The sequence below is a fragment of the Mesoplodon mirus genome (assembly GCF_964341445.2).
Source record: "Mesoplodon mirus genome assembly, chromosome: 13".
In the NCBI taxonomy this organism is placed as follows: Eukaryota; Metazoa; Chordata; class Mammalia; order Artiodactyla; family Ziphiidae; genus Mesoplodon; species Mesoplodon mirus.
In genome coordinates, this window is record NC_138989.1 from 22,504,222 (window position 1) to 22,529,310 (window position 25,089).

General features: G+C 45.4%; 1 protein-coding gene across 1 annotated transcript in view; it reads left to right on the plus strand.

The window, feature by feature from the left end:
• The first annotated feature begins 17,077 nt into the window (after positions 1-17,077).
• ZNRF3 (zinc and ring finger 3) overlaps positions 17,078-25,089 on the plus strand; it is a 148,596-nt gene continuing 140,584 nt past the window's right edge. Inside the window, exon 1 of the mRNA XM_082640383.1 lies at positions 17,078-17,548. Within this exon, the coding sequence (XP_082496509.1) occupies positions 17,249-17,548 (300 nt within the window). The 5' untranslated portion in view covers positions 17,078-17,248. The remainder of the gene's footprint in view (positions 17,549-25,089) is intronic.

The following is a 25,089-nucleotide window of genomic DNA, read 5'->3' on the forward strand; positions in this document are numbered from 1 at the left end:
ATGAAGGTCAAAGACCATATACCTGAAACTACATTGCAAAGGGCAAATACACCATACAAGTCCAAGGGAACGTGATATCGATTTTTGTAGGGACAATTTTGGGGACATATTTATCATCCTTTTTTTTTTTGCTCTTCTTTCTACGTTAAAAACATTAAAAATTTTTAATACAATTTTAAAGGTTACTTTCCATTTACAGTTATTACAAAATACTGACTATATTCCTCATGTACAATTTATCCTTGTAAACTATCTTACACCCAATAGTTTGTACCTCCCATTCCTCACCCTCTCCCCACTAGTAACCACTAGTTTGTTCTCTATATCTGTGAGTCTGCTTCTTTTTTGTTATATTCACTAGTTTGTTGTATATTTTTTTTTTAGTTTGTTGTATTCTTTTAGATTCCACATATAAGTGATATCATACTGTATTTGTCTTTCCCTGACTTCTTTCACTTAGCATAATGCCCTTCAAGTCCCTCCATGTTGCCGCAAATGGCAAAATTTCATTCTTTTTTATGGTGAGATAATATTCCATTGTATACATATACCACATCAGCTTTATCCATTCATCTGTTGATGGACACTTAGGTCATATTTATCATTGTGGACTCAGTAAAGGAACGCCAGATTTCTGAGTTCTCATGCATTGTTGGCAGAAACAAAATCAGAGCAGCTCTCCAGAGATATACTGGGCAACATGAATCAAAAGCCTTTTAAAAAACGTGCATGGGGCTTCCCTGCTGGCGCAGTGGTTGAGAGTCCGCCTGCCGATGCAGGGGACACGGGTTCGTGCCCTGGTCCGGGAAGATCCCACATGCCGCGGAGCGGCTGGGCTCATGAGCCATGGCCGCTGAGCCTGCACGTCCGGAGCCTGTGCTCCGCAACGGGAGAGGCCACAACAGTGAGAGGCCCGCGTACCGCAAAAAAACCCCAAAAAACCAAAAACGTGCATGTCACACACCCACTAGATTAAGATGTGTTAAGATGAAAAAGGCACACAATACCAAATGTTGGGGATGTGGAGCAGTTGGAGCTCTCTCATGGTGCTGGCAGGAGTGATGACTGGGACAGCCACTCTGGAAAACTGTTTACTGAAGTTGGCAATATACACAAATTTTATGACCCAGTAGTGCCACTCCTCGGTATTCACTCAACAGAAATGTGTGCATATGTGCACCAGAAAGCAAGGACCAGAGTGTTCACAGCAGCATTCTTTGTAACAGCAGCAAACACTGAAAACTGCCCCGAAGCTCATCAACAGTAGAATGGATAAATAAACGGGTATATTTGCACAATGGGATTCTATTCAGCAGTGAGAATGAAAGAACTAAAATTACTGACTGCAATAGGAGGAATCTTATAAATGTCATGTTGAATTAAAAGTGCCAACTCAAAAGACTGTGTGTCATGTAATTCCATTTATATTAAGTTCAAAAACAGGCAAAACTCATTTGTGGTGATGAAAGTCACGATACTGGTTACTCTTGGGGGAAGGTAGGTATTAAGAAGGCTTCTGGGTGGGGCAGGATAATGTTTTGTTTCTTGATCTAGTAGCTGGTTACACAGATGTGTTCATTTTGTAAAAATTCATCAAGGTGCACGTTTATGATTTTTTGCACTTCTCTGCAAGTAGGTTAATCTTTGATAAAATAATGTATATGCCCCTGACACAGAAACTTTAAAGAGTTACATTTTTTAAATAAAATATTTATTAAGCAAATATTGGTGATAACTAGCTTAGATTCAACCCTGTGTCACTTTGCTATAGTATCTTTTTTAAAAGAATACAGTCACTACAGTTTTCTTTTTATTAGAATTTAGTTGGTATATCTTTTTCCATCCTTTTATTATTATTTTTTAAATAGCTTAATACCAACTTTTGTTTTTAAGATTTTTTTTTTTGATGTGGACCTTTTTTTTTTTTTTTTTTTTTTTCTGCGGTACGCGGGCCTCTCACTGTTGTGGCCTCTCACGTTGCGGAGCACAGGCTCCAGACACGCAGGCTCAGCGGCCATGGCTCACGGGCCCAGCCACTCTGCTGCATGTGGGATCTTCCCGGACCGGGGCACGAACCCACGTCCCCTGCATCGGCAGGCGGACTCTCAACCACTGAGCCACCAGGGAAGCCCCGATGTGGACCATTTTTAAAGACTTCATTGAATTTGTTACAATATTGCTTCTGTTTTATGTTCTGTTTTTTTGGCCAGGAGGCATGTTGGATCCTAGCTCCCTGACCAGGGATCGAACCTGCACCCCCTGCCTTGGAAGGTGAAGTCCCAACCACTAGACTTCCAGGGAAGTCCCCATCCTTTTACTTTTTTGGTGAATTTTTTTTGGCCATGCAGGGATTGAACCCGTGCCACTGCAGCGGAAGTGCAGAGCCTTAACCACTGGACCACCAGGGAAGTCACAGTGAATTTTTTTTTTCTTTTTTTACGGTACGCGGGCCTCTCACTGTTGTGGCCTCTCCCGTTGTGGAGCACAGGCTCCGGACGCACAGGCTCAGCAGCCATGGCTCATGGGCCTAGCCGCTCCGCAGCATGTGGGATCTTCCCGGACCAGGGCACGAACCCGTGTCCCCTGCATCGGCAGGCGGACTGTCAACCACTGCACCACCAGGGAAGCCCCTATATTTAACTTTTTGAGGAACTGCCAAACTGTTTTCTATAGCAGCTGCACTATTTTCCATTCCCACCAGCAATGCAGAGTGTTTCAATTTCTCTGCATCTTTGCCAACACTTGTTACTTTGTGTTTTTGTTTTTTAAATCATGGCCATCCTAGTGGCTGTGAAGTAGTATCTCACTGTGGTTTTGATTTGGATTTCCCTGATGGCTAAAGACATTGAGAATCGTTTCATGACCTTGTTGGCCATTTATCTATTTCTTTGGTATCCCCTCTTTTAAAAGTATGTAGTATTTGATGTGCCAAAATATATAAAGGATGATACAATAAACACCTGTATTTCCACCACATGGCTCAAGAAATAAAACATTCTCCAAGCTGCAGGATTCCCTCTGCATCCCTTCCCATTCACTTCTCCCCCACGTGAACCCTATCCCAAGCCTGATGTCTATTATTCCCATGTATTTCTTTATAACTATATTACATCGATATGTATGCCCTACCAAAAAGTAGTATTGTTTTGCATGTTTGTACAGCTTATTTAAGTGAAATCATGCAGTGTGTCTTCACCTTTTTATTTAGCATTTATGAAACAACCAAGTTGAGGCATGTAGCTTAGTCCATTCACTTCCCCTGCTCTATGCTGTTTCATGGTGAATGAACCACATCTATCCATTCTTCTGTTAATAGACATTTTCTCCCCAATTTTTTGCTATTACAAACAATGCTCTCTGAACATTTTGACTCACCTCCTTGTGTGCATGAGCACGACTTTTTGCAGATATAGGCATGTAGGCGTGTGAGTGAGAGGTGGTTTGGGGCACACATCTTTTGCTTTACCAGATACTATGAAATTACTCTCCAAACCCACCATGCCAACTTACATGCTCCCAGCAGTGTGAGTTTCTGTGGTTCCACATCATTACCAACACTAGTTATTGTCAGCCTTTTTAACTTTTGCCAACTGATGGCCGTGAAATGGATCTCACCATGGTTTTAATTTGCACTTCCCTTTTCATCAGTGAGTTTCTTCACACACTTATTGGCCGTTCACATTGCCTCTTCTGTGGCTTGCCTGGTTGTGTTGTGCCCACTTTTCTATTGGATGCTTATCTTTATCCTATTTGTTCATAGATGCTCTTTAGGTCTTCCTGATACCGATATTTTGTTGATTACATATTGCAAAAGTCTTCCCATCTGTGGTTTGTGTTTTCCCTTTTTAATGATGTCTTTTGTTGAAGAGAAGATTTAAAGTTTAATTTGTCTCTCTTTTCCTTTATGGTGTGACTTGTTTAAGATATATTTTCCTACTCCAGAGTCAAAACAATATTTGTCTTTTGAAGTCTTGCTTTTTAAGTTGAGCAATTTAATCTTCTTGGAATTGATTTTTGGGGATGTTGTGATGCAGGGATTCCCTCCCCTCATTTTTCTATTTGGATAACAAGTTGTCTGTTCACCAGATGTTCAATAATCAATGACAATTGGCTAATGTCATTCCCCTACTTAAAACCCTTCTGTGGTTCTCCATGCCATGAGGAAAGGCCCCAGTTTCTTTGCTTCAGTCTGCAAGGTCTTGCACATACTCCCCCCGCAAAGTTCCCTCCTCACCTCTCACCATTCTGTGCTCCAGCCACATGGACCAGGCTCTCTATTACCTCGGGCCCTCACTGGTTTTGTTCTCATTACCTAGCATGTCCATATTCTTCTGGTCTCAGTTAATATTAGTTGTGGTGGGTTGAATGGTGCCCCTCGCCCCCAGCAAAAGATACATCCACCCAGAATCCGTAACTATGATCTTCTTTGGAAAAAGTGTCTTTGCAAAAGTAATAATGTTAAAGATCTCAAGATGAGATCATCCTGGATTACCTAGTAGACCCTAAATCCAATGCCAAGTGTCCTCATAAGAGACAGAAGACAAAAAGCCACACAGGGAGAAGAAGAAGGCTGTGTAAAGATGGAGGCAGAGCTGGAGTGAAGCAGCCACAAGCCCAGGAACTCAGGCAGCCACCAGAAGCTGGGAGAGCCAAGGAAGGATCCTCTCCCGAGAGTCTCTGGAGGGAGATAGTCCTGGGGACGCCTTGATTTCAGACTTCTGGCCTCCAGAACTGTGAGAGACTATATTTCTGCTGTGGTAAGCCCCCAAGTTTGTGGGAATCTGTTCTGGCAGCCCTAGAAGACTCATACGGGTGGGTAGCTGGAGTTGGGGGGGCCTGATGGATGGGGAGCCCAGGCTGGAGGGCTGGAGAAGATGAGGTGGGCAGCAGGATGCAGCCTGTCCAAACTCCCAGCCAGGAGGAAGTCCACTCCCTCATTTCTAGGAAGAGGGCACAGCGGCCAGGGAGAGGATGTGAGTGACAGGACCACAATGGAAGGAAACTTGGCTCCCAGTGTCCCCAGTGAAATGAATGAATCCACTCCAGACCCCTTGAGATACCTCACCTACAGAGGAGAGAGGCAGGAGGGACCCCAGGGAGGCCCAGGGAGCATGGGGCAGTGAGGGAGTGGACAGTGGGCCAGAGAGCGGCAGACGAGTCTCAAAGACAGGCTAAGGGCTAACCAGTGCGCAGCTAACGGCAGAATAGGTAAGGTCCAGGGGGCAGCAGTGCAGAGGTGGATGCTTGCAGACTAAAGGACAATTCCAGGACGGGGCAGTGGGAGGCTCGCTGTGTCTTTGAGCTTCTTTGATCCCTGGGCCACTTTGGTGGAGATAGAGCCTTGGGCACCAACAGGGTCATGTCTGTTTAAACATAATTAAACACTGGAGGTAAATCATTAACTCACTGAAGAAACAGACAGGAGCGTAGGCCACACCAGCATGAGGACGTGAGAGCCGCCTGGACGTTAAGAAGTCCCACTTCTCAGGAGAGGCTGCCACTCAAGGTTCCCACAGGCTGATGGGAGCATTTTCTGAGCAACTTCTCTACAAAGGAGTCACAGTGCAGGTGCTGTGCGGACAGAGGCATGGACAGTCAAAATCTGCCCTCAGCTCAGAGCTGGGGGTACCAGAGCTCGCAGCCATCGTGGGTATCCACGTGCCACCATGGGTATGCCATCACCGTGCCCTCCACGACCCATCATGATCTCATCTAATCCTCATGCCAACCCTCTGAGGTAGGGTGAGGACTGCCCACATTTCACAGACCAGGAAAACCAAGCCCAGAGAGGGAGAGAACTTGGCCGGGTCACACAGCTTATCAGTGGTGGGGAAAACAACAGAGCTGGCTTTAGCAAAAAGGGGAATGAATTAAGGTTCAGGGTGTGTTTAGGACGTTAAGGGCAGCAAGCATAGCTGGGCCTCTTAAAAGATAGGGGCCAGGACCAGCAAAGCCATCAGGAGGCCAGGAAGCCACTGTCCCCTTCTCTCTCTTTTTCTGGGATTACATAGTCTCCCAACTCTACTTCTAACTGAACATTAATTTTATTCCTCCCTCTATTTTTGGGTTAAGAGCAAGGGTGATAGCATCAGAGCTGGGTCCAATCCTAGCCTCACCATTTATTACCTCTGCAACCTCAGGCACGCATGCCACTTCCCCAGCACTAAATGGGGTTGTTGTGCTTCCCATGGAGGGATCAAAGGTGATAACACGTGCAAAGCCCTTGGCACAAAGCCTGGCACATAATAAATGCTCAACAAACAGGAGTTGCTCTTATCATCTCACATGGAAGGAAACAGCCTCCCCAGCCCTCCCGGCTCCCACACTGCCCATCAACTCACTAGCACCTGGTCCTGACTTCTTCAGTCAGAGAACTAGCTATCGCAAGGGAGGGTGCTTTTGTTCAAACAGTCTCAAGTGAGTGTGGATTAGCTTTAAGAAAAGTGGAGATGAGGGATTTCCCTGGTGGTCTGCCTTCCAATGCGGAGGACGTGGGTTCGATCCCTGGTCGGGGAACTAAGATCCCACGTGCCGTGGGTCAACTAAGCCTGCGTGCCACAACTACTGAGCCCGTGGGCTCTGGAGCCTGCGCCACAACTAGAGAGAAGCCCGTGCACTGTAATGAAGAACCTGCATGCTGCAACAAGCATCCTGCCTGCCACAACTAAGACCCGAAGCAGCCAAATAAATAGATAAATAATTTAAAATAATAATAATACTTTATAAAAAGAGAAAGAAAAGTGGGGATGAGAAGTTGAGCAGATAGTCAAAAGGTTTCTATTACAGAAATTTCAACTGCAAGGTCTTGTGGTCAGAAAACTGGTTGGCCAACCTTTCCAGATCCCTCCATTGTGAACCCTTTGGGTGTGGAGGGAGGGCAATCAGGCCAAGGGAGTAGCAGGATGAAGGCTTAGAGGTGGTTGCTGACCTATAGGCTGTGGAAGGTGCAGAAGAGGCAGGAGGGATGGTTTGAATGTCAGGACTTTATTTTGGCGTAGACTGAAGAGCCATTCATTCATTTAGCAAATATTTATAATGTGCCAACTGTATGTAAGGCATTTTGGCAGGAATTACCGCCTAAGTGAAAGGCATAGTCGTTGTCCTCAAGGAATTAAATGGTCCAGTAGGAGGAAACAGACACACAAATGGAGGAATGTTGTCAATGTGATCGAAACTCTAAAAGGGATCTGCTTAAGGTGCCAGGAGAACAGGGGAGGAACACCTGTCCATGCAGGGGTAGGGAGCCGGGGAAGGAGGAGGTGACTATGGCATCTAGTTTTGCTTTTGTGGGTTTTGCCTGCGCAGCATCCATTCCCCCTCCAGTCATCTGTCAATCTCAGTCCCTGTGGCTGGAAAGGACTGACCCTCTTCTCCAGCTCCAAAGAGCGCCTTGAGCCAGGCCTAGTCAATCAGCATAGTCCATCCCCCTGGCCATAGTGATTGGTTCACTGAGGTGTACGTAAACCAGCTCTGGCCAATGATAGTCAAGTTATGACGGGGTGGAAACGAGAGTAAAGAAGCTCTGCCTTCCCTGGGAGTGTTGGCAACGTGGATGATGTGAGCCTGGAAGACAGGCGTTGCTGAGTAGAAACCGAGAAAAATGACGTCATAGAAGAAAGCAGAGCTGAGAGCTGGAGAAAGAAGGTGCTTGATAACATCCTTTGAGCCCCTAAACCCAGCTGTGTCTGAAACCAAAATTATCTCTGGACCTTGAGGTTATGTGAATCATTAAATCCACCCGCCCCCCCCTTTTTTTTTGCTTAAGCCTGTTTGAGTTGGATTTTTGTTATAAGAGAAAGGATTATGTTTAGCCTCTCTCCCATCCCAGACTTACAATTTTTTCCTTTATTCAAACAATTCTGAATAAGTTTCTTCTGTACATTCCAGGAAAAAAAAATGTATCTATACATATATGTTTGTTTTACAGAAATGGAATATCTAACCGTAAGATACCTCCATCTCATGACCCTGCCTTCCCCCATTGAGTTATTCATCTTGAATCCCTGGCTTTCCTTTTATATACTTTAATTGCATTTATATATAATGCTGAGTTTTTTCCCAAATTAGCTACTTTTAACTTTATAAGAGGATATCACAATGAATATAATCTTTGCGGATCTTTTTTTCACTTGATATTATATTGCTAATATTCATCCATATTGTTCTAAGTCGTTGAAGTTTACTTGTTTTGACTGGTATAATATTTCATTGCATAGATATGTCAGAGTTTATTCATTTCGTTCTTATGTTGATGTGCATTTGGGCTATCTCACAAGTTTTTGCTCTTGTGAGTAATGCTTCTCTTAACATAATTCATGTCACATTATACAATAGCCTATAGGTTATTTTCAAGGTCCTAGTTTTCATTTCATCCAAAATGAAATTCAGTGGGATCATGGGTGGTATTCTATTATTAAAACTAATTAGCTAACTAAATAAAAGTGGGCCATATATGGACCAATAATGTGTCCAATAATGTGTGTGCCAAGGCTAATTTAATTCTATATACCTGAGGACCAGAGAGAAAAATAAATTGGGAAAATACTGTGTATGTTATAACGCACACTGTATTTTGTATGTAACAATATGTCTTGGAACTCTTGCTGTATCAGTGCATATAGCACATCCTATATAATTTTTAACTGTTACAAAATATTCTGTTAATGGACATATCACAATTTAAATACTTAAAAATTTTTATCATGGAAAATTTCAAACATATACAAGAGAACAGCAAAAGGGAGTTCCATGTATCCAACACCCTGCTTCAGTAATTATCATCATCTGGCCAATCTTGTTTCATCTGTACCCCATCCCTGCTCCCTCCCCCAGTGCATTATTTTGAAGCAAATCTTGGCTATCTTATCATTTGTCCATAACTTGCGCTCTATTGGTGAACACAGGTTGTTTGCACTCTTTGGCTTCTATGAACAGTGCTACAGTGAACATCCTTATAAATAAATCTTTACAGCAAGTGTAAGGGAATCTGTAGAATAAGTTTACACTAGTGGGCTTGTTTGATCCAAAGGGCAAATGAATTTTAAATTCTGATAGATTTTGCCAGACTGTCTCCTAAAGGGGTTGCCCCAGTTCCCACTCTGCATCATCAATTCTTTGGCATCTTTTTAAAAAAATATATTTATTTATTTATTTGGCTACACCGGGTCTTATTTGTGGCGTGCAGAATCTAGTTCCCTGACCAGGGATCAAACCTGGGCCCCCTGCATTGGGAGCATGGAGTCTTAACCACTGGACTACCAGGGAAGTCCAGTTCTTTGGCATCTTTTAAACCTCTTTCTCATTCAATAATGAGAGATTCATTTCAGGTTGCTGTTTCTTGATTTTTCTCTTCTTCCTTCTATCTAAGATGAAAACAGGAAAGATGCCCAGAGACAAGAAAGAGTATGAAAGGCAGAAGTAAGGCCACTCATAAAGCTGTTCTTGGGAAAGGACTGTCAGCTCCTTGGGGCCTGAGGGCTGTGGCTTCCAAGAGCCTCAAGACTCCAGCTGACCAGGGCGGGAGAAGGTGACACTGCTGCAAGCCAGTGCCCCAAACATACAAACAAATAAAGCAGAAGTGTGGGATTTCTCTCTTCCACAGCACTTCTGTGCCCAGTGTTTAATTGTTGCCAGACAGCACTTGTACATAAATGAGGAGATGTCGAAGGCTGGGGAAAGCTGTACTCTATAATTTGTGTCCATTATTAGCTTGTTGTGGGTTCTAGGTCTTGGTTTTCTTATCTGTCAAACAAACAACACTTATATGATTTCTAAGGTGCCTTTGAGCAGTAAAATGGGAGGCCTCTCTGAATTCCATGTCACATTTTGGAGATTACAGTTTTGTTGTTTTCTATGTAGTGAGCTATTTCCTCCAAGTTTTCTCAAATTGAAATGACAAGGAACTCTAGTCTGAGTATGTACTCATTCATTCATTCATTCATTCATCCACTCAGTTAATATATTGAATACTTCTTTATTTTAGATCTTTTGTTTTGGAATTCTTTCTTTCATTTTTCTCGACTTGCAAAAATTTGGGGGGGGTGATAGATACTAGAAATCTCAAGATGAAACTGATTGACTCAATTGCTTTTAGCAAAATGTGGGTTTCTCAATCTACCTCAATCTCAGAGTTTCTTTGGTTTTATGGGTATGTGTGTGTGTGTGTGTGTGTCTTTACTTCCTATTGCTGCTGCTGCAACTATCATTGAACTAGGCACCTTTTTTTTTTTTTTTTTTTGTGGTACACGGGCCTCTCACTGTTGTGGCCTCTCCCGTTGCGGAGCACAGGCTCTGGACGCGCAGGCTCAGCAGCCATGGCTCACGGGCCTAGCCGCTCCACGGCATGTGGGATCTTCCCGGACTGGGGCACGAACCCATGTCCCCTGCATCGGCAGGCGAACCCTCAACCACTGTGCCACCAGGGAAGCCCTAGGCACCTTTTTTACTGTTGTATTTGTCATGAGTCTTTTTTTTTTTTTAATATTTATTTATTTATTTTGGCTGCACCAGGTCTTAGTTGCGGTACGTGGGATCTTTTTTTTTTAGTTGCAGCATGTGGACTCTTAGTTGCGGCATGCATGTGGGATCTAGTTCCCTGACCAAGGATTGAACCCAGGCCCCGTGCATTGGGAGCGAGGAGTCTTACCCACTGGACCACCAGGGAAATCCTATGAGTCTTTTGTCATAGGGATGGATCCAGGGGATCAAAGGATGCAGCCAGTACCCTTCTTATTCTTGTTTGTCTCATCTCAGCTTGCCTCTGTTTCTCTTTCTTCTCCTACAGTAGCAGCATCTTCTCTGTGGTTGGGGAAAATGGCCACAAATACCTTAAATTTACATAATTCTTAGGGTTTGAGATCCCATGGGGGAAGACAGACCTTCTCTCCCTCAGTTTCCAAAAAGATCAAATTTTAGGGAAGACTCTGGTTGCCCCTGCTTTGGTCACATGCCTACCTCTGAACCAATCACTGTAGCTAGAGGAGTGGAGTACTCTGGGCATTCTGGGCCACATGCCCACCTAAGCTGGGGAGCTGAGTCCTGTGTTTGACAGCCCCAGAGAGATAGTATGGGCCAGGAAGAGGTGGGTACCCACAGGAAGAGGTGCTGAGTCAACAATTCCTGTTCATTACCACTTCTCTGCAAGCTGATGGGGCTTTCCAGCCAGGGTGAATGGAGAATACATTTCTGCATTCTCACCCCAATCCCTCTTCTCTCTCTCACCTCTGTTCTAAGCCACCTTGTCCTATACAGTTGGAGAAAAACAAGTGATTGGCCTTTACTTTCTTCTAGTGTTTTCACTCAATCCCTTTTTACCTTCAAATAGAGGTATAATCAGTGTTAAAGCCACCTGACTCATCTATCTTTCAAAGCTCCAATGACCCCCTTATCTGCTATCAGCCTTTCTTTGTCAAGTGGTATGTGATTACATTTCCACCTCAATTAAATATTGCATCCTGAAGATAGGTTCCTCCTGTGGTCAGAGGTGCAGCCCACACATACAGCTATCTCCTTTATATAGTGCAGCATTTATACTTCTCAGATATTGGGGTTTCTTCCTCTTCTTCTAACTTAGCAGCCTAGAAGCAACAGTTTCATGACCTGGTCCAATCAGCATCTGCTTTGTCACTCGTCTGTGTCTTTTGAGCGCAAAATATGTTGCTTTTTGGACCTGTAGGTGTGTTTATTTGGCCCCACACAGCAATATAAATATTTTAAATCTATTGTAAACATTTTAAAACCAGGAGACACTACAAATACATTTGGAATTTTGCTTGTTTTGAACAACTCGGAAGATCTGTGAACCTGGGCCCACGTTCCCCAGAGCAGTGATGCTCAGGAGTGGCCCTCTGGACCGGCCATGCGTTCCCAGGCCACCACTCCCAAGGGTGTTCCTGCCTGAGGCCCCTTTGCCATTTACCTCCTTACTTGCTGGTTATTTTTGCTTACACCTGGCCCACCTCACTCAGTCACATTCCCTGCCTGGCCCCTGGAGCATTGTTTGAGTTTGTGACTCCTGGTTGGGTGGCCATTGCAAATCAGGGACAGGTTGAAGCAGGGTTTAAACCACTGATGAATCGGGCCCAGATTGGCCTTCTGCCTCAAGGCTCAAAGTAGACGTAGATTGATGGTATACTTCAAAGGCGGAAGAGACACTTCTAAGAGTTTTGAAAGAACTGCCGCTACTTGTCCGTGTAACATCTATTGTACCTTTCAAGAGAATTATATGATCTTTAAATACAATAAATTAAAGTTTCCAGAAATAGATATAAATACTGTGGAAGAATGCTAGCATGTCTTAAATTTGAATCACCTTAAAGAAACAAGATGAGATTCAAACTCTTAAAATTACTTTGTAAAATAAAGTAGACTTTAGTGTAATCTTTTATGACTTCTCTAACTGCCCCATAGAGACATCAATGTTTGCAGAAGGATGGAAGGAGAGAAGAAAGGAAGGAAAGAAAAAGGAAGGAAGCCACTTGAATACGGGGACTTGCCAATTGATTTTTTTAAGACTTTTTTTTATGTGGACCATTTTTTAAGTTTTATTGAATTTGTTAAAATATTGCTTCTGTTTTATGTTTTGGTTTTTTGTCCACGATGCATGTGGGATCTTATCTCCCTGACCAGGGATCGAACCTGCACCCCCTGCATTGGAAGGTGAAGGCTTAATCACTGGACCGCCAGGGAAGTCCCGTGGCCAATCCATTATTAAAATTTTAATTTTTACTTGTAAATAACTAGAAGAAGAAGTTGCAAAAATAGTACAGAGAGGTCCCATGTTCCCATTACCTAGATTCCACTAATGCTAACACCTTCCATAACTGTAGGCCAATCCCATTTCATATTCCAGTGGCACGTAGAAGGTGTTCAATATAGTTTTTTGAGGGGACTTCCCTGGTGGTCCAGTGGTTAAGACTTTGCCTTCCAATGCAGGAGGTACAGATTCAATCCCTGGTCAGGGAGCTAAGATCCCATATGCCTTGTGGCCAAAAGCCAAAACATAAAACAGAAGTAATATTTTAACAAATTCAGTAAAGACTTTCAAAAAAATTTTTTAAAATAAGGTTTATTGAATGAATATGTTTGCATATGGAAAATGAATGTTATCTGTTGACTTAGCGGGTTGGTTGCTCTATTTTATTTTATTACCTTTAAATAGGTAATATATGTGCAGGGAACAAATTCTATACGTTCAAAGGGTATACAGGGAAGAGTACATCTCCTTCCTTTCCCTGCCTCCCAGTCACCCAGATGCCTCCAGAGGCAACCATTTATTCATTTCTTATAGCTTCTTCCACACATTGTTCATGTTTGCAAGTTCATACCTCACGTATCTGTTGCCTCCTCACCACCCCCCTCCATTGTAGAATACCATATGCACATCTTCTTCACTGGGCAATATATATTGGAGATCATTCTATGAAAGTTCATAGAATGCTTCTTCATTCTTTTTAATGACTATTTAATATGTGTTCCATGATATAATAAATGGATGTATCATAAAAGAATTTATTTAACTAATCCCCTATTGATAAGCATTTAGACTGTTTCCTGTCTTTTATTATTAAAAGCAATATGGCTGTGGGACTTCCCTGGTGGTCCAGTGGTTAAGACCCCTGGTGGTCCAGTGGTTAAGACTCTGTGCTTCCACTCTTCCACTGCAGGGGACGTGGGTTTGATCCCTGGTCCCTGGTTGTTGAACTAAGATCCCGCACGCCAAGGCTTGGGGTTAGGGAGAGGGGAGACAATACTGCTGTGAATATCCATGTCTGTTTTGATTTAAGCAGACACAGTCTCTCTCTCTTTTTTAAAGATTTTATTGAAGCATAGTTGATTTACAATGTTGTGTTAATTTCTTCTGTACAGCAAAGTGACTCAGTAATATATACATATATATATTGTTTTTCATATTCTTTTCTATTATGGTTTGTCACAGGATATTGAATATAGTTCTCTGTGCTATACAGTAGGACCTTGTTGTTTATCCATCCCATATATAATAGTTTGCCTCTGCTAATCCCAAACTCCCATTCCTTTCCTCCCCTCCCCACCTCCCGCCCGGCAACCACAAGTCTGTTCTCTATAACAGATACAGTCTCTTTAGGTACTAAAGCATACGTTTTATGGATCTGAAATCCCCAAACTTCGCTATTTGGTCATGTAAATAGAAATTTGATGGCAGAAAATTTCCTGAAGCTTTGTGTGGTTTCTGGCCTAAGTCAGTGAGATGTGTTCAAGGTCTGGCTGGCAGCTTTAACTGATGCTGATGCACCTGTTCTCCGTTATTTTCATCTGAGCTGTGTCTGATAAGTAGAGAAAGGAACAAGGTAAGTTATACTCGGGATGATTAGGGATGTGCCTTGAAGGATAGTGAATGTGCATTGCTTCTCTTCACTCCTATCACTTGATCCAGCTTGCTGAGCCAGCCCTTGCTCCTGGCCTATGTGTCTTCCCTCTTATTTGAAGTTATCTTCTATCTTCCCTTACTGCCCAGCAGATTTTGGTGACATTTCGTTACTCAGCAAACACCTCCATTTCTAAACAGCTTTATACTGCTGAGATGAATAATATTACCTCTGTGTTGATGACCTGTGTCTTATTAACTGTACCTTTCTTTAAGCAGATTAAAAAAAATCGAAACCGGTTTCTTTTTTGACGCTTGACTGGGTTTTCATCACAGTCCCTGAGGGAAAGACTGTTGCTCTTCTCCATGTTCAGAGTTTATTTTGGTTCCATGAAGCCCAGTGCTCCTAAACAGCTGTTAACAAGCTGCCCCAAATGCCTGCAAAATGAGAGGGTTACACAACAATGAGCTTATCACTCATTCATTTAGTCATTAATTCATGCAACAAATATTTATATTGAGTGTGGACTCTGGGCCAGGCAGCCTCAGCCTAAGTCAGTGAACAAGACAAGATCCTTGCCATTATAGAGTTTGTTCTCCAGCATGTGTGTTTATGGGGCATGGAGGAGAGACAAAAATAAATAAGCAAGTTATTTAGTATGTTAGGAGGTGATAAATGCTATGGGGTGGGGGGATGAGCAGGCCAAAGGAGGTTGGGATTGGGGGGACAGGGGGCATACTGCTGTTTTTACTGAGGGTGTGAGATTTGAGCTAAGACTTCAAAGAACACAGAATATCCTTACACAGTATCTTGTGTGTTATGTGTATGTTTGCATGAAAAAGACCACTAATGACTTTGTACTTGTTGAACAACTGTACTGAGATATAATGCTCATACCATTAAACTCATCCTTTTAAAGTGTACAATTCAATAGTTTTTAGTGTATTTACAGAGTTGTGCAACCATCACTGTTATCTAATTCTGGAACATTTTCATCACCCCCAGAAGAAACCCATTAGCAGTCACTACCCATTCCTGCCTCCCCCCCGTCCCTGGCAACCACTAATCTACTTTCTGTCTCTGTAGATTTGCCTATTTTGGACATTTCATATAAATGGAATCATGTACTATGTGGTCCTTTGTGACTGGCTTCTTTCACTCAGCATGTTTTCAAGGTTCATCCATGTTGTAGCATGCATCAGTACTTCATTCCTTGAAGAATAATATGCCATTGTATGGATATACCACATTTTGTTTATCCATTCATCAGTTGATGGTGACCTTGAATTTTAAATATTGCGGAATGTCACGGATGGGCTGTAGTGATGGACCTCCCTGTTAAGGACTGGACTGTGCCATGTAGAGGGAGCCCATTGTCAGGACTGATGTTGCCCAGTCCAGTCAGCACTGGTTAGGCTTGGCTCTGGAGAAACTAAAAAGCCACGATACTCAAAACCCTGCTTTTCCAGGTGCCTCCCTCCTGAGCAGTAGCTCTGGGTGGTCCAAATGCGGCAACACAGACCTGTGGGTTTTTTTCAAGTGTATTTTCTATTCCACATTTTTTCTACTTTAAATTGTAAACCTTGGTAAGTTGTTTACCCAAGACAATTTGCAATGAGTTTTCTTTTTAATATTTTGGGTGTGGTAGCAAGTAGAAGCAGATCATCCTAACCAACTATTTGCAAATATCTGAACAAAGTCATTCTGGTCATACAGGGGAGACTCCACGGAGGAAATGGGAATTGAATCTGGATTTTGAAAGAAGGTTCGATTCTCAGAGAGGAATAGATGAGGAAGGAAAAGGCATGTTCCAAAGAGAATTCAAAGTTTATCTTTTGGGTGACTGGGAACCCCTGGGCTCTGGAGCACGTGTCTTTGGTATGATAATTTAGCATCTATCCTCTGCGCATAAAGTGCGATGGTGTTGGAATCCTCTGGACTCCTGCACAGGAGACAATCAAAGTTTCAGAACTTCTATCGAGGGGGATGTTTCAGTTACAGCCTCTGGGGCTGCAGACAGATTATTTCCATCAGAGTCCAAATGACTTAATGGCTTTCTCACCCCCGCCCCCCTCCTACACACACAGTTGAGAGTAACTGTCTAAGCGACACCAGTGCAAGAACCGGACACGCCCCGTCATGGCCCAGCGGCACACCTCCCCAGACCGCCGGAGTCGTTCCCGTTCGATCCTGGGGGTGGGGGTGGGGGTGGAGGACCAGGTGCGGTGGCTCCGCTCCCAGGAACTGCAGATTGGGGAGGGGGAGCCGGGAAGGACAAGAATCTAAATCTTGCATGGGAGCAGGAGGCGTGGGGTCTCCATAGAGGACGCACATCGGCCCAGAGCAGAATGCGGTCCCCATTCCCGCCGAACTTCAGCAACCGCGAGGAGAAATGTCTGCCGCGGAGGGCGGAGCGCGGTGGGGGCGGAGCTCGACCCAAGGGGTGGAGCTAGAGCGTGGGGGCGGAGCGAGGATGAGGGGGCGGAGCGAGACGGTGGGAGGTGCGACAGCAAGGGGAGGAGCGCAGACGGCGGGCGAGAGGCGGGGCTGGGATGAGGGGCGGGGCTAACACGGGGGCGTGCCTGGCCATCCGGCCCCGCCCCCGCCGCAGGCGCGCCCGCCCCGCCTTCCCTCTCCCCCCGGCTGCAGAGGCGGTCGAGCGCTGAGAGGGAGGGGAGAGCGGGTCACGACGTTGCCGGGGCGGGGATAACCCCTCACGTGGAGCAGATGAAAGGGCCGCGGCGCGACGCCCGGGGGAGCCGAGCAGAGCCTGCGACCCACAAAGCCGCCGCCGCCGCCGTCGCCGCGATGGGGCTGTGAGGCGTCCGCCCGCGCTCGGTCCTCCGCCGGCCCGCGACTATGCCCGGCCGCGCCCGCCCTCCGCGCCCTCCCGCCGCAGGACCATGAGGCCGCGCTCGGGCGGGCGCCCAGGGGCCCCGGGCCGCCGCCGCCGCCGCCTCCGCCGCCGCCCCCGCTGCCCCCGCGGCCGCCGCCTGCCGCCGCCGCCGCCGCTGCCGCTGCTGCTCGGGCTGTTGCTGGCGGCCGCGGGGCCCGGCGCGGCGCGGGCCAAGGAGACGGCGTTCGTGGAGGTGGTGCTGTTCGAGTCGAGCCCGAGCGGCGACTACACCACCTACACCACCGGCCTCACGGGCCGCTTCTCGCGGGCCGGGGCCACGCTCAGCGCGGAGGGCGAGATTGTGCAGGTAGCTGCCCGCCGCCCGGGCCCCGCGCCGCCGCCGCCACAAGATGGCTCCGGGGGCTGCGCCCGCCGACCCCGCCGCGGGCTGGCGGGCGGGCGGGAGGGGCGGCGAGGAGGCCAGCGGCATCCCTCCCTGGCTGGCGGGCGGGACTCGGCCTCCAGGGCGCCGCCGCGGGGGGCGAGCGCACGTGGGGGCTCGGCCTCCTGTGGGTCCGGGGAGCGGGAGGGGGACCCAGGGTCCGGGCACCCACGTTGGGGCAGCCGCCTCGGGCCGTTGGGGCTTTCGGTTTGCCTCAGGTGGAAGTCCCGGGAACTACCTGTTGAATGCCAACTTCGGAAAGATAAGTGATGACGGATGGGGTGGCTTGTTCCAGGTCGCAGGCTGTCCTTACCACCCGTGCATGTTCTTTTGGGGAGTAGCCAGCCTTGTCCAAGAGGCTGCACAATATCAGGTTCTCCCCTGGAACCTGCCGCCAACCTCACCTGGGCGCTGACCCTCCTGTGGGGCTCTGGACAAGCAGCGGCAGGAGAGCAGCGGGAGCCCGATGAGGAGTGGGGATCGCGGGTGCCCTGGAGTGGACGAAGCAGGCAGCCCTCGCTGCGTGCTTCAGATTACAGAGTGTGGGAGGGAGGCAGCCTGCCCGCTTCTCGGCCAAGGACTTCTGCAGAGGGCCTGCAAATCGGGAGACGGGGTCGCTCACTGACAGGGCCTCCACCTTGCTCCAGATGAAAGAGGTGTGCATTCCAAAGGCTAGGGAGAGCTAGCTTTAAGCTGACCCCGCTCTTTCGAGGAGGAACTCTGAGCCCAAGCCTCTGCAGATGGTGAACTGGGTAGATGCCTTCCTGCTTCGGGGCTATGATTTTATCAACTTGTTAGTAGACAGCCAGCGCACTTACTGCGGTTAATATGCGTGCCTGGGATGGGGGCGATTTGAAACGGTTGGCTTGTCTTTGAACCTTTTGGGGGAGAAGGGTTGGCTGCAGGACTCTAAGCTTTGGGCCTTCTGCACTTCACTCTTGGATGAGTTATGAATGAAGAGAGGGGGACCGAGTGGAATAACTGCAAGCAGCCTTTCCTTTCCCCTCTCCTGGTGCAGACTCAAAAGCCCTGCATGGTTAGGACAGGGAGCCCTGCAGCTTGGCCCTTAGAGGTGTGTCCTTACATCCCTATCTTAAACTTCTGCAGGATGAATAGAAGGGAAAACACATGTTGTTTGAGTTCTGTGACTACGTATATGTTAAAGGATTTTGGACTTTTTTTTGATAATGTTATAATTACGGTCTTTATAAGATTTAGAGACCATGGTCTGCTGAAGATTCCTACACATTTCATTCGCAACCTTCAAGCACAGTTTGAATCTTAAAGCTTACTCGTTGTGACTCCTTGTTTCTCTTTGAGGCTTTCACTGTGGCCTGATGCCTACAGAAAATGTTTGATTTACAGCCTTCAAAGAGAAAAGATGTTTTAACGTGGCACTTCACTTTCTGAAGGAGACTTTTGAAGTTTGCGATTTTTATCTGCAGTGTTTTTTAACTTGTACTCTTTCTCCCTGGTACTTTGTCTGGCGAGCTATCCGTTATGAGTAGTGCTATGCTTTGGAGATAATCTGGGGTTCGCCATTTAATACAAAATTAGCAGTTTAAACACACCATTTGTAACTATTTTATCCTTGTGAGTGGAGAGATAATGTGTGAATTTGGCAGAAGGAATCTATTCTCTTTTAAAACTTTTTGAAGTGCTTATCTAACTCCTTTGTAGTCCATTAGCCTCGCCAAAAAAAAAGTCAACAATTGCTAAGTAAAGAAAAATGACTTAAATGGTATTTAATAAGTTTACCTGTTAAGCAGTCACTAATAGGTGTCCTTAATTCCCTTATAACTGCAGTAATGCTGGTGAGTTTATCTGAGCTGTCTGAATAGTCATTTCTTGGTGTTCTCACTCTATATCTTTGATAACTTTATTGTGAGGCCTACTTGCCGAACCTCTCCGTGTGCACAGAAGGAGCTCAGCGTGGCTTCTAGGGCTGTGTGTGTACAGAGGCTGGCATGCTTTTATTATTTCTCCGAATACGCTTGCGTGAAGGAACTGGTGTGGCCCGTCAGCCCTGAAGAAGGTTTTTGTAAGGAAAGCTGATGTTTTAGGACTGCTGAGAAGGAATGTCACATTTTGTGTGAGAAATGAGAATGTACAAGAAACAAATTGGTGTTCAGCTTCAGATTAATCAGATTTTCTAAGTGCCCTTGTTGAACTTTTCAAGCCTCCTTCTATTTACTATCTTGAAAAAACTCTGCATAATTTGCTATTTAATATTTTATGGTCTTCAGAGCAGAGTTCATTTTCCTTTAACGAAACCTAAATAGTAGCACTTATAAGATTGCTTTTGTTATTTCCCGTGGGATTCCGCAGCCCTGATGTTCTTGCTTTAGGGGAGAAAAGAACCGTTTTGGGAGACTCTCTCCTTTAAGAATTCTAAGATAGGAAATTGGTTTGTATCACTGATTTTTTTCCCTCCCTATTGTATGCAATGGAAGTATGTGTGTGTGTATGTTTATAGAGTAGATACCTTATCATAGTCTGGTTTGCCCAGATACTCCTAATTAGAGTACCTGTTCATTCATCTGCATGAGTTGGAGTAGGGGGAGGCCTGGTTAAGAAGTGTGTGTGTGTCTGTGTGAGTGAGAGAGAGAGAGAGAGAGAGAGATTCGAACTTGGGATTAGTCATAGGAGCCTTGGTTCTTTCCTTGTGCATTTTAGGCTTAAATAACTTTCCCAAGGTCATCAGTGTGCTCTGGAAAAAGAGAGATTTTTTTTGACATCTTCATCTGTGAAAGTTGTGAAAACAATGTGTTGCTATGAAATGCTATTCATTACTTTTATTATCTTATTTATTCATGCAGCATTAAAGCCCATTTGCTTTTAAGTGTCAAGCATACAGTGTGAATGATGGCGGAAGTAATTACACTTCTCCCATAGTTCTGAAGTGTGGAACTTTAAAGGGTTCTTAGACATATTGATACATATTTCATCATTGAACCAATTTGTTGCTATTAATGAGATCCTTATCTGAAACTTTCAGACTTGGTTGTTCAACTCACATGGTTAGTGATGTTAAATAAAGGCCCAATTAAACACTGGCTAGCGGTATGTGGATTGGTTAAGCAAACAAAGAAAATTTGCATAGAGGTGGAAGATTGTTTCAAAGTAGAAACGCATCTTTTCCCCTCTTGAAGTCAGATATTTGGAAATGCTTGAGAAATTCATTTGTAGAAGAAATCTGAATGGTAGGTTTTGTGTAACTTTAAAATCGGCCTCTCTGGATCCTGGGTTAAGTGTTGAATGGTCTTGAAAGCAGAGCTTACTGAGAACATTTAGGAACTAAGCCAGTGGGACTTCCCTGGTGGTGCAGTGGTTAAGAATCCATCTGCCAATGCAGGGGACGTGGGTTTGATCCCTGGTTCGTGAAGATCCCACATGCTGCGGAGCAACTAAGCCCGTGCGCCACAACTACTGAACCTGCACTCTAGAGCCCGCGAGCCACAACTACTGAGCCTGCGTGCTACAACTACTGAAACCTGTGCGCCTAGAGCCCGTGCTCCACAACAAGAGAAGCCACTGCAATGAGACACCCGCGCACTGCAAGGAAGAGTAGCCCCCGCTCGCTGCAACTAGAGAAAGCCTGCTCACAGCAACGAAGAGCCAATGCAGCCAAAAATAAATACATTTATTAAAAAAAAAAACAACTAAGCCAGTGCCTTAAGCCATGAGGGGTGGGAGGAGAGCTGAGTGGTGGGTTAGAAAGGCTGAGTGAGGTCCTTAAATAGCCAGTGTTAACTAAGGGTATCAGAGAGAATAATTTTAGGAAACTAATTCCTCTGCCTTGTTTCCCTGTCAGTTTGTTTCTGCAGTTTAGCGTTTGATCAAACACTTTCTTTTCATCTCCATTTTAAGTTAACTTAACAGGCCTGCCTCTAAAAATTGACTTGGCCTAATAGAACAATTGCGTGCTGACAGCTGACCTGGATTTACACAAAAAGGGACTGCTGACTGTCTTGTCAGAAGGGCCTTCATAGGTTAAAACCAAGCATTTGATTTTGGGAAAACATTAGGGCTGTGTTTTGTTACCTTGTGAATTCTTAGGGGCTCTTATTTTCTGTCTTGTTCTCTGAGATGCCCTGGGGGTTACTAATACAGCTCTGTATGGAGATGAAGATGGGAGTGGGAGGTAAGTGTGGGGTCTGGAGACTAGAGAGGGTGGTGATGGCTTCCATTTAGGAGCGTTTATTTTGTACTGGGCACTGTGCCAAGCACGTCATGTGTTTGCTCATCTAATCGTTACTTTCACATGGAATCAACAACTGTTGTTAACCCATTTCACAGATGAGGAAATTGAGGCTGAGAAAGGCGATTTGACTTATTCGACCTCACACATCTAGCGCATGATAAAACCTGGATTGAAACCCAGGTCTTTCTGGCCCCTTTCTTCCTATTATCGCCACATAAATAGGACTTGGCCGGCTAGGTCTTGACATTAATTCAAGTCTAATTTTTTTTTAATTTTAAAAATTATTTATTTTATTTATTTAATTTTATTTTTTTTGGCTGCATTGGGTCTTAGTTGCAGCATGCGGGATCTTCGTTGAGGCATGCGGGATCTTTCATTGCGTTGTGGGCTCTTCGTTGTGGTGCGTGGGCTTCTCTCTAGCTGTGGTGCGGGTTTCTCTCTAGTTGTGGCTCAGGGGCTCCAGGATGCACGGGCTCAGTAGTTGTGGCGCGCAGGCTTAGTTGCCCCATGGCATGTGGGATCTTAGTTCTCCGACTAGGGATTGAACCCGTGTCGCCTGCATTGGAAGGTGGATTCTTTACCACTGGACCACCAGGGAAGTTCCAAGTCTAATTTTTTTTTTTTTTTTTTTGTGGTACGCGGGCCTCTCACTGCTGTGGCCTCTCCCGTTGCGGAGCACAGGCTCCGACGCGCAGGCTCAGTGGCCATGGCTCACGGGGCCTAGCCGCTCCGCGGCATGTGGGATACTCCCGGACCGGGGCACGAACCCGTGTCCCCTGCATCAGCAGGCGGACTCTCAACCGCTGCACCACCAGGGAAGCCCCCAAGTCTAATTTTTAACAGTCTAGCACAGGGGTTCTTAACCCGAGGGACATAGACTTCCAGAGAGGGCCTGTGAACCCCTGAAATTATACACACAATCCTGTGTATGTGCACTTTCATTTTCCTGAGAAGATACATTATTTCTCCCCTTGGTGGGTTCTGTGATGCCCCTCCTCTCCAAGAGGAAAAAGAGGAGCACTCACCTAGTACCTGTCATCAAGTAATGCATCACTGAGGATTTGAGTGGCGTGAGTTGTAGAGAGATCTACAGGTTTATGTGTCTCCATCGAGCATGTTCATTTTATAGATTTCTACCAAAGCCCTATTCTGTACCAGATACTGTATTGCTGTTGTCTTCTGGAGTTCACAGTCCCTTACAGAGCCTGACGTGTGTGGATAAATGATAATTCTTCCCAACTGGGTTTCCCTACACAATAGAGCCCTTGGTCCTGAAGGCATCCATTGTCTCTAATGGATTAACTTCTCTCCTGTGCGTCTGATAGTAGTTAAATGCATCATCCTTGGGAGAAGTGAGAAGATGGTCACTCCAAGAATTTTGTGCATTTAATATCGAATCACTATGTTGTGTACCTGGAACTAACATAATGTTGTAGGTCAGTTATACTTAAGTTAAAAAAAAAAGAATTTTCTGTATTTAGCTGGTGAAGGGCAAGAAGGTGAGGCTCAATGCAGGGTGTGAGAGTGCGAAGTGCACGTTTGTACCTTTGCAGTAATTCACTGGAAAATGAAACGGAATGTCCGTCGATGTTGAAATGCCTTAAGAGCAACTCCTTACATCTTCCTTGTGGACCTGGGCACAGGCCTATTTGCTTTTGTTCATCCCTGGGTCCCCAGTGCCTGCTGCTTATCAGACACTCACTATTAGTGAATGAATGATGGATTCAGAGTGGACACCAGGCAGGCAGTGGGTCTTATTGGGCTTGGATTAATTGATGAGAACAACGTCATTTGCTTTGGCTATACATTCTGGGATTAGCTTTCCTTTTTGGTTGTTATTTACAGAAACTTGCTTGATTAGATGCAAAGAATGGTTCTGGTGGACCCACTGATATTATAATACCAGGTTGTATGAAAGTGACCTGTGTGCGTGCACATGTTCAGGGGCAGGGTACCTGACATAAAGGTCTGAAGACGTGCTTTTCGTGGTAAAACACTGATTACTGAGAAAGCCCTAATGTGGACAGCTGTTATGGATGGACAGACACATGGAGAATAGTTCACAGCCAAGCCCTAGTGTCCCTGGGAATAACTATAAAGGTTTGGTATTCAGAATCATCATTAACCTGAATATACGTCATGTGAAAACTTTGCTTCTTGATGGCGTTTCCCACGTCTGGACGATGCGGATTTGCAGTTCATGACAAAAATGACTTAAATCCATCTTAATAATCTGAAGAACCAGACTCAGCCCTTTAATATGTTCGATAGGAAGACCAAGGTCTAAAGAAGCGAAGGGCCAGGGCCACGTGGTGAGGTATAGATGTCCCTGGAGAACTGTCTGGGTCTCCTGACTTCCAGGCTTGGGCCTTCATGTCATCCTCGGCTGCACCTCGGCTGAGTGTGCCAGGGAGAGCCAATAGAGAAGCGTGCTTTATGATCAGGTGTATAATTGGGGAAAGCCAGCCCTTCTAAATCTGCACATTGGGTTTAAGTGGTTGCTTTTCTCCTTTAATTTAGATTTTGAGTTGCTCAGTTTTCCTCTGTCAGAGCTTTTAAAAATAGGTAGTAATGATCATATGCTTCTGCATGCCAGGCCTTGGGCCAGTGCTGTGCTTACACTTAACGGACGAGGTAAATGGGATGCCCCAGGTTTTCAGATGATGAAACTAAGTTCAGAGAGGTGAAGTCACTGAGCAGGTCGGTAGCAGGGATCAGATTCAAACCCAGGTCTGTGTGATTCTAAGCCATTTCTGTTTTTACAAGACTGCTTCACTTGGCACTTTCTTCTGCTTGGGATGAGATTATGGCAGCTGATGGTGTAATTTAGAGTCAGTAATCCAGACTGATGGACCAAGAGTCTGTAACTTCAACTGAGAAAACTCTCCACTCTTAGAGATCTCTTCCCTCCCTCCCTCCCTCCCTCCCTCCCTTCCTTCCTTCCTTCCCCTTTTCTCTCTTTCTTCTTTTTTTAATCACAGTCTTATTCTACCTTGTTTTTTCCACAAAGAGCCATTCTGCCAAGGTTGGGAAGAGGGACCAGTGACTTGAGTACACAACTGTTGCTCCGTGGCACGTCCTTTGTTTTTTGGCTTTGGGAAAGTTGGAATGGCCATGGCGCTCTGGCATTTAAAGGGATTTCTGACGTGAGACACACCTCCTTCCTGTGGCCAGCTTTTTAGAGCCATTTCGGAGCCTGCATGGCTTTCTCCAAAGAGGCCCCATCCTATGTCCATCGCCTTTCTTACTTTACACAGTCTGC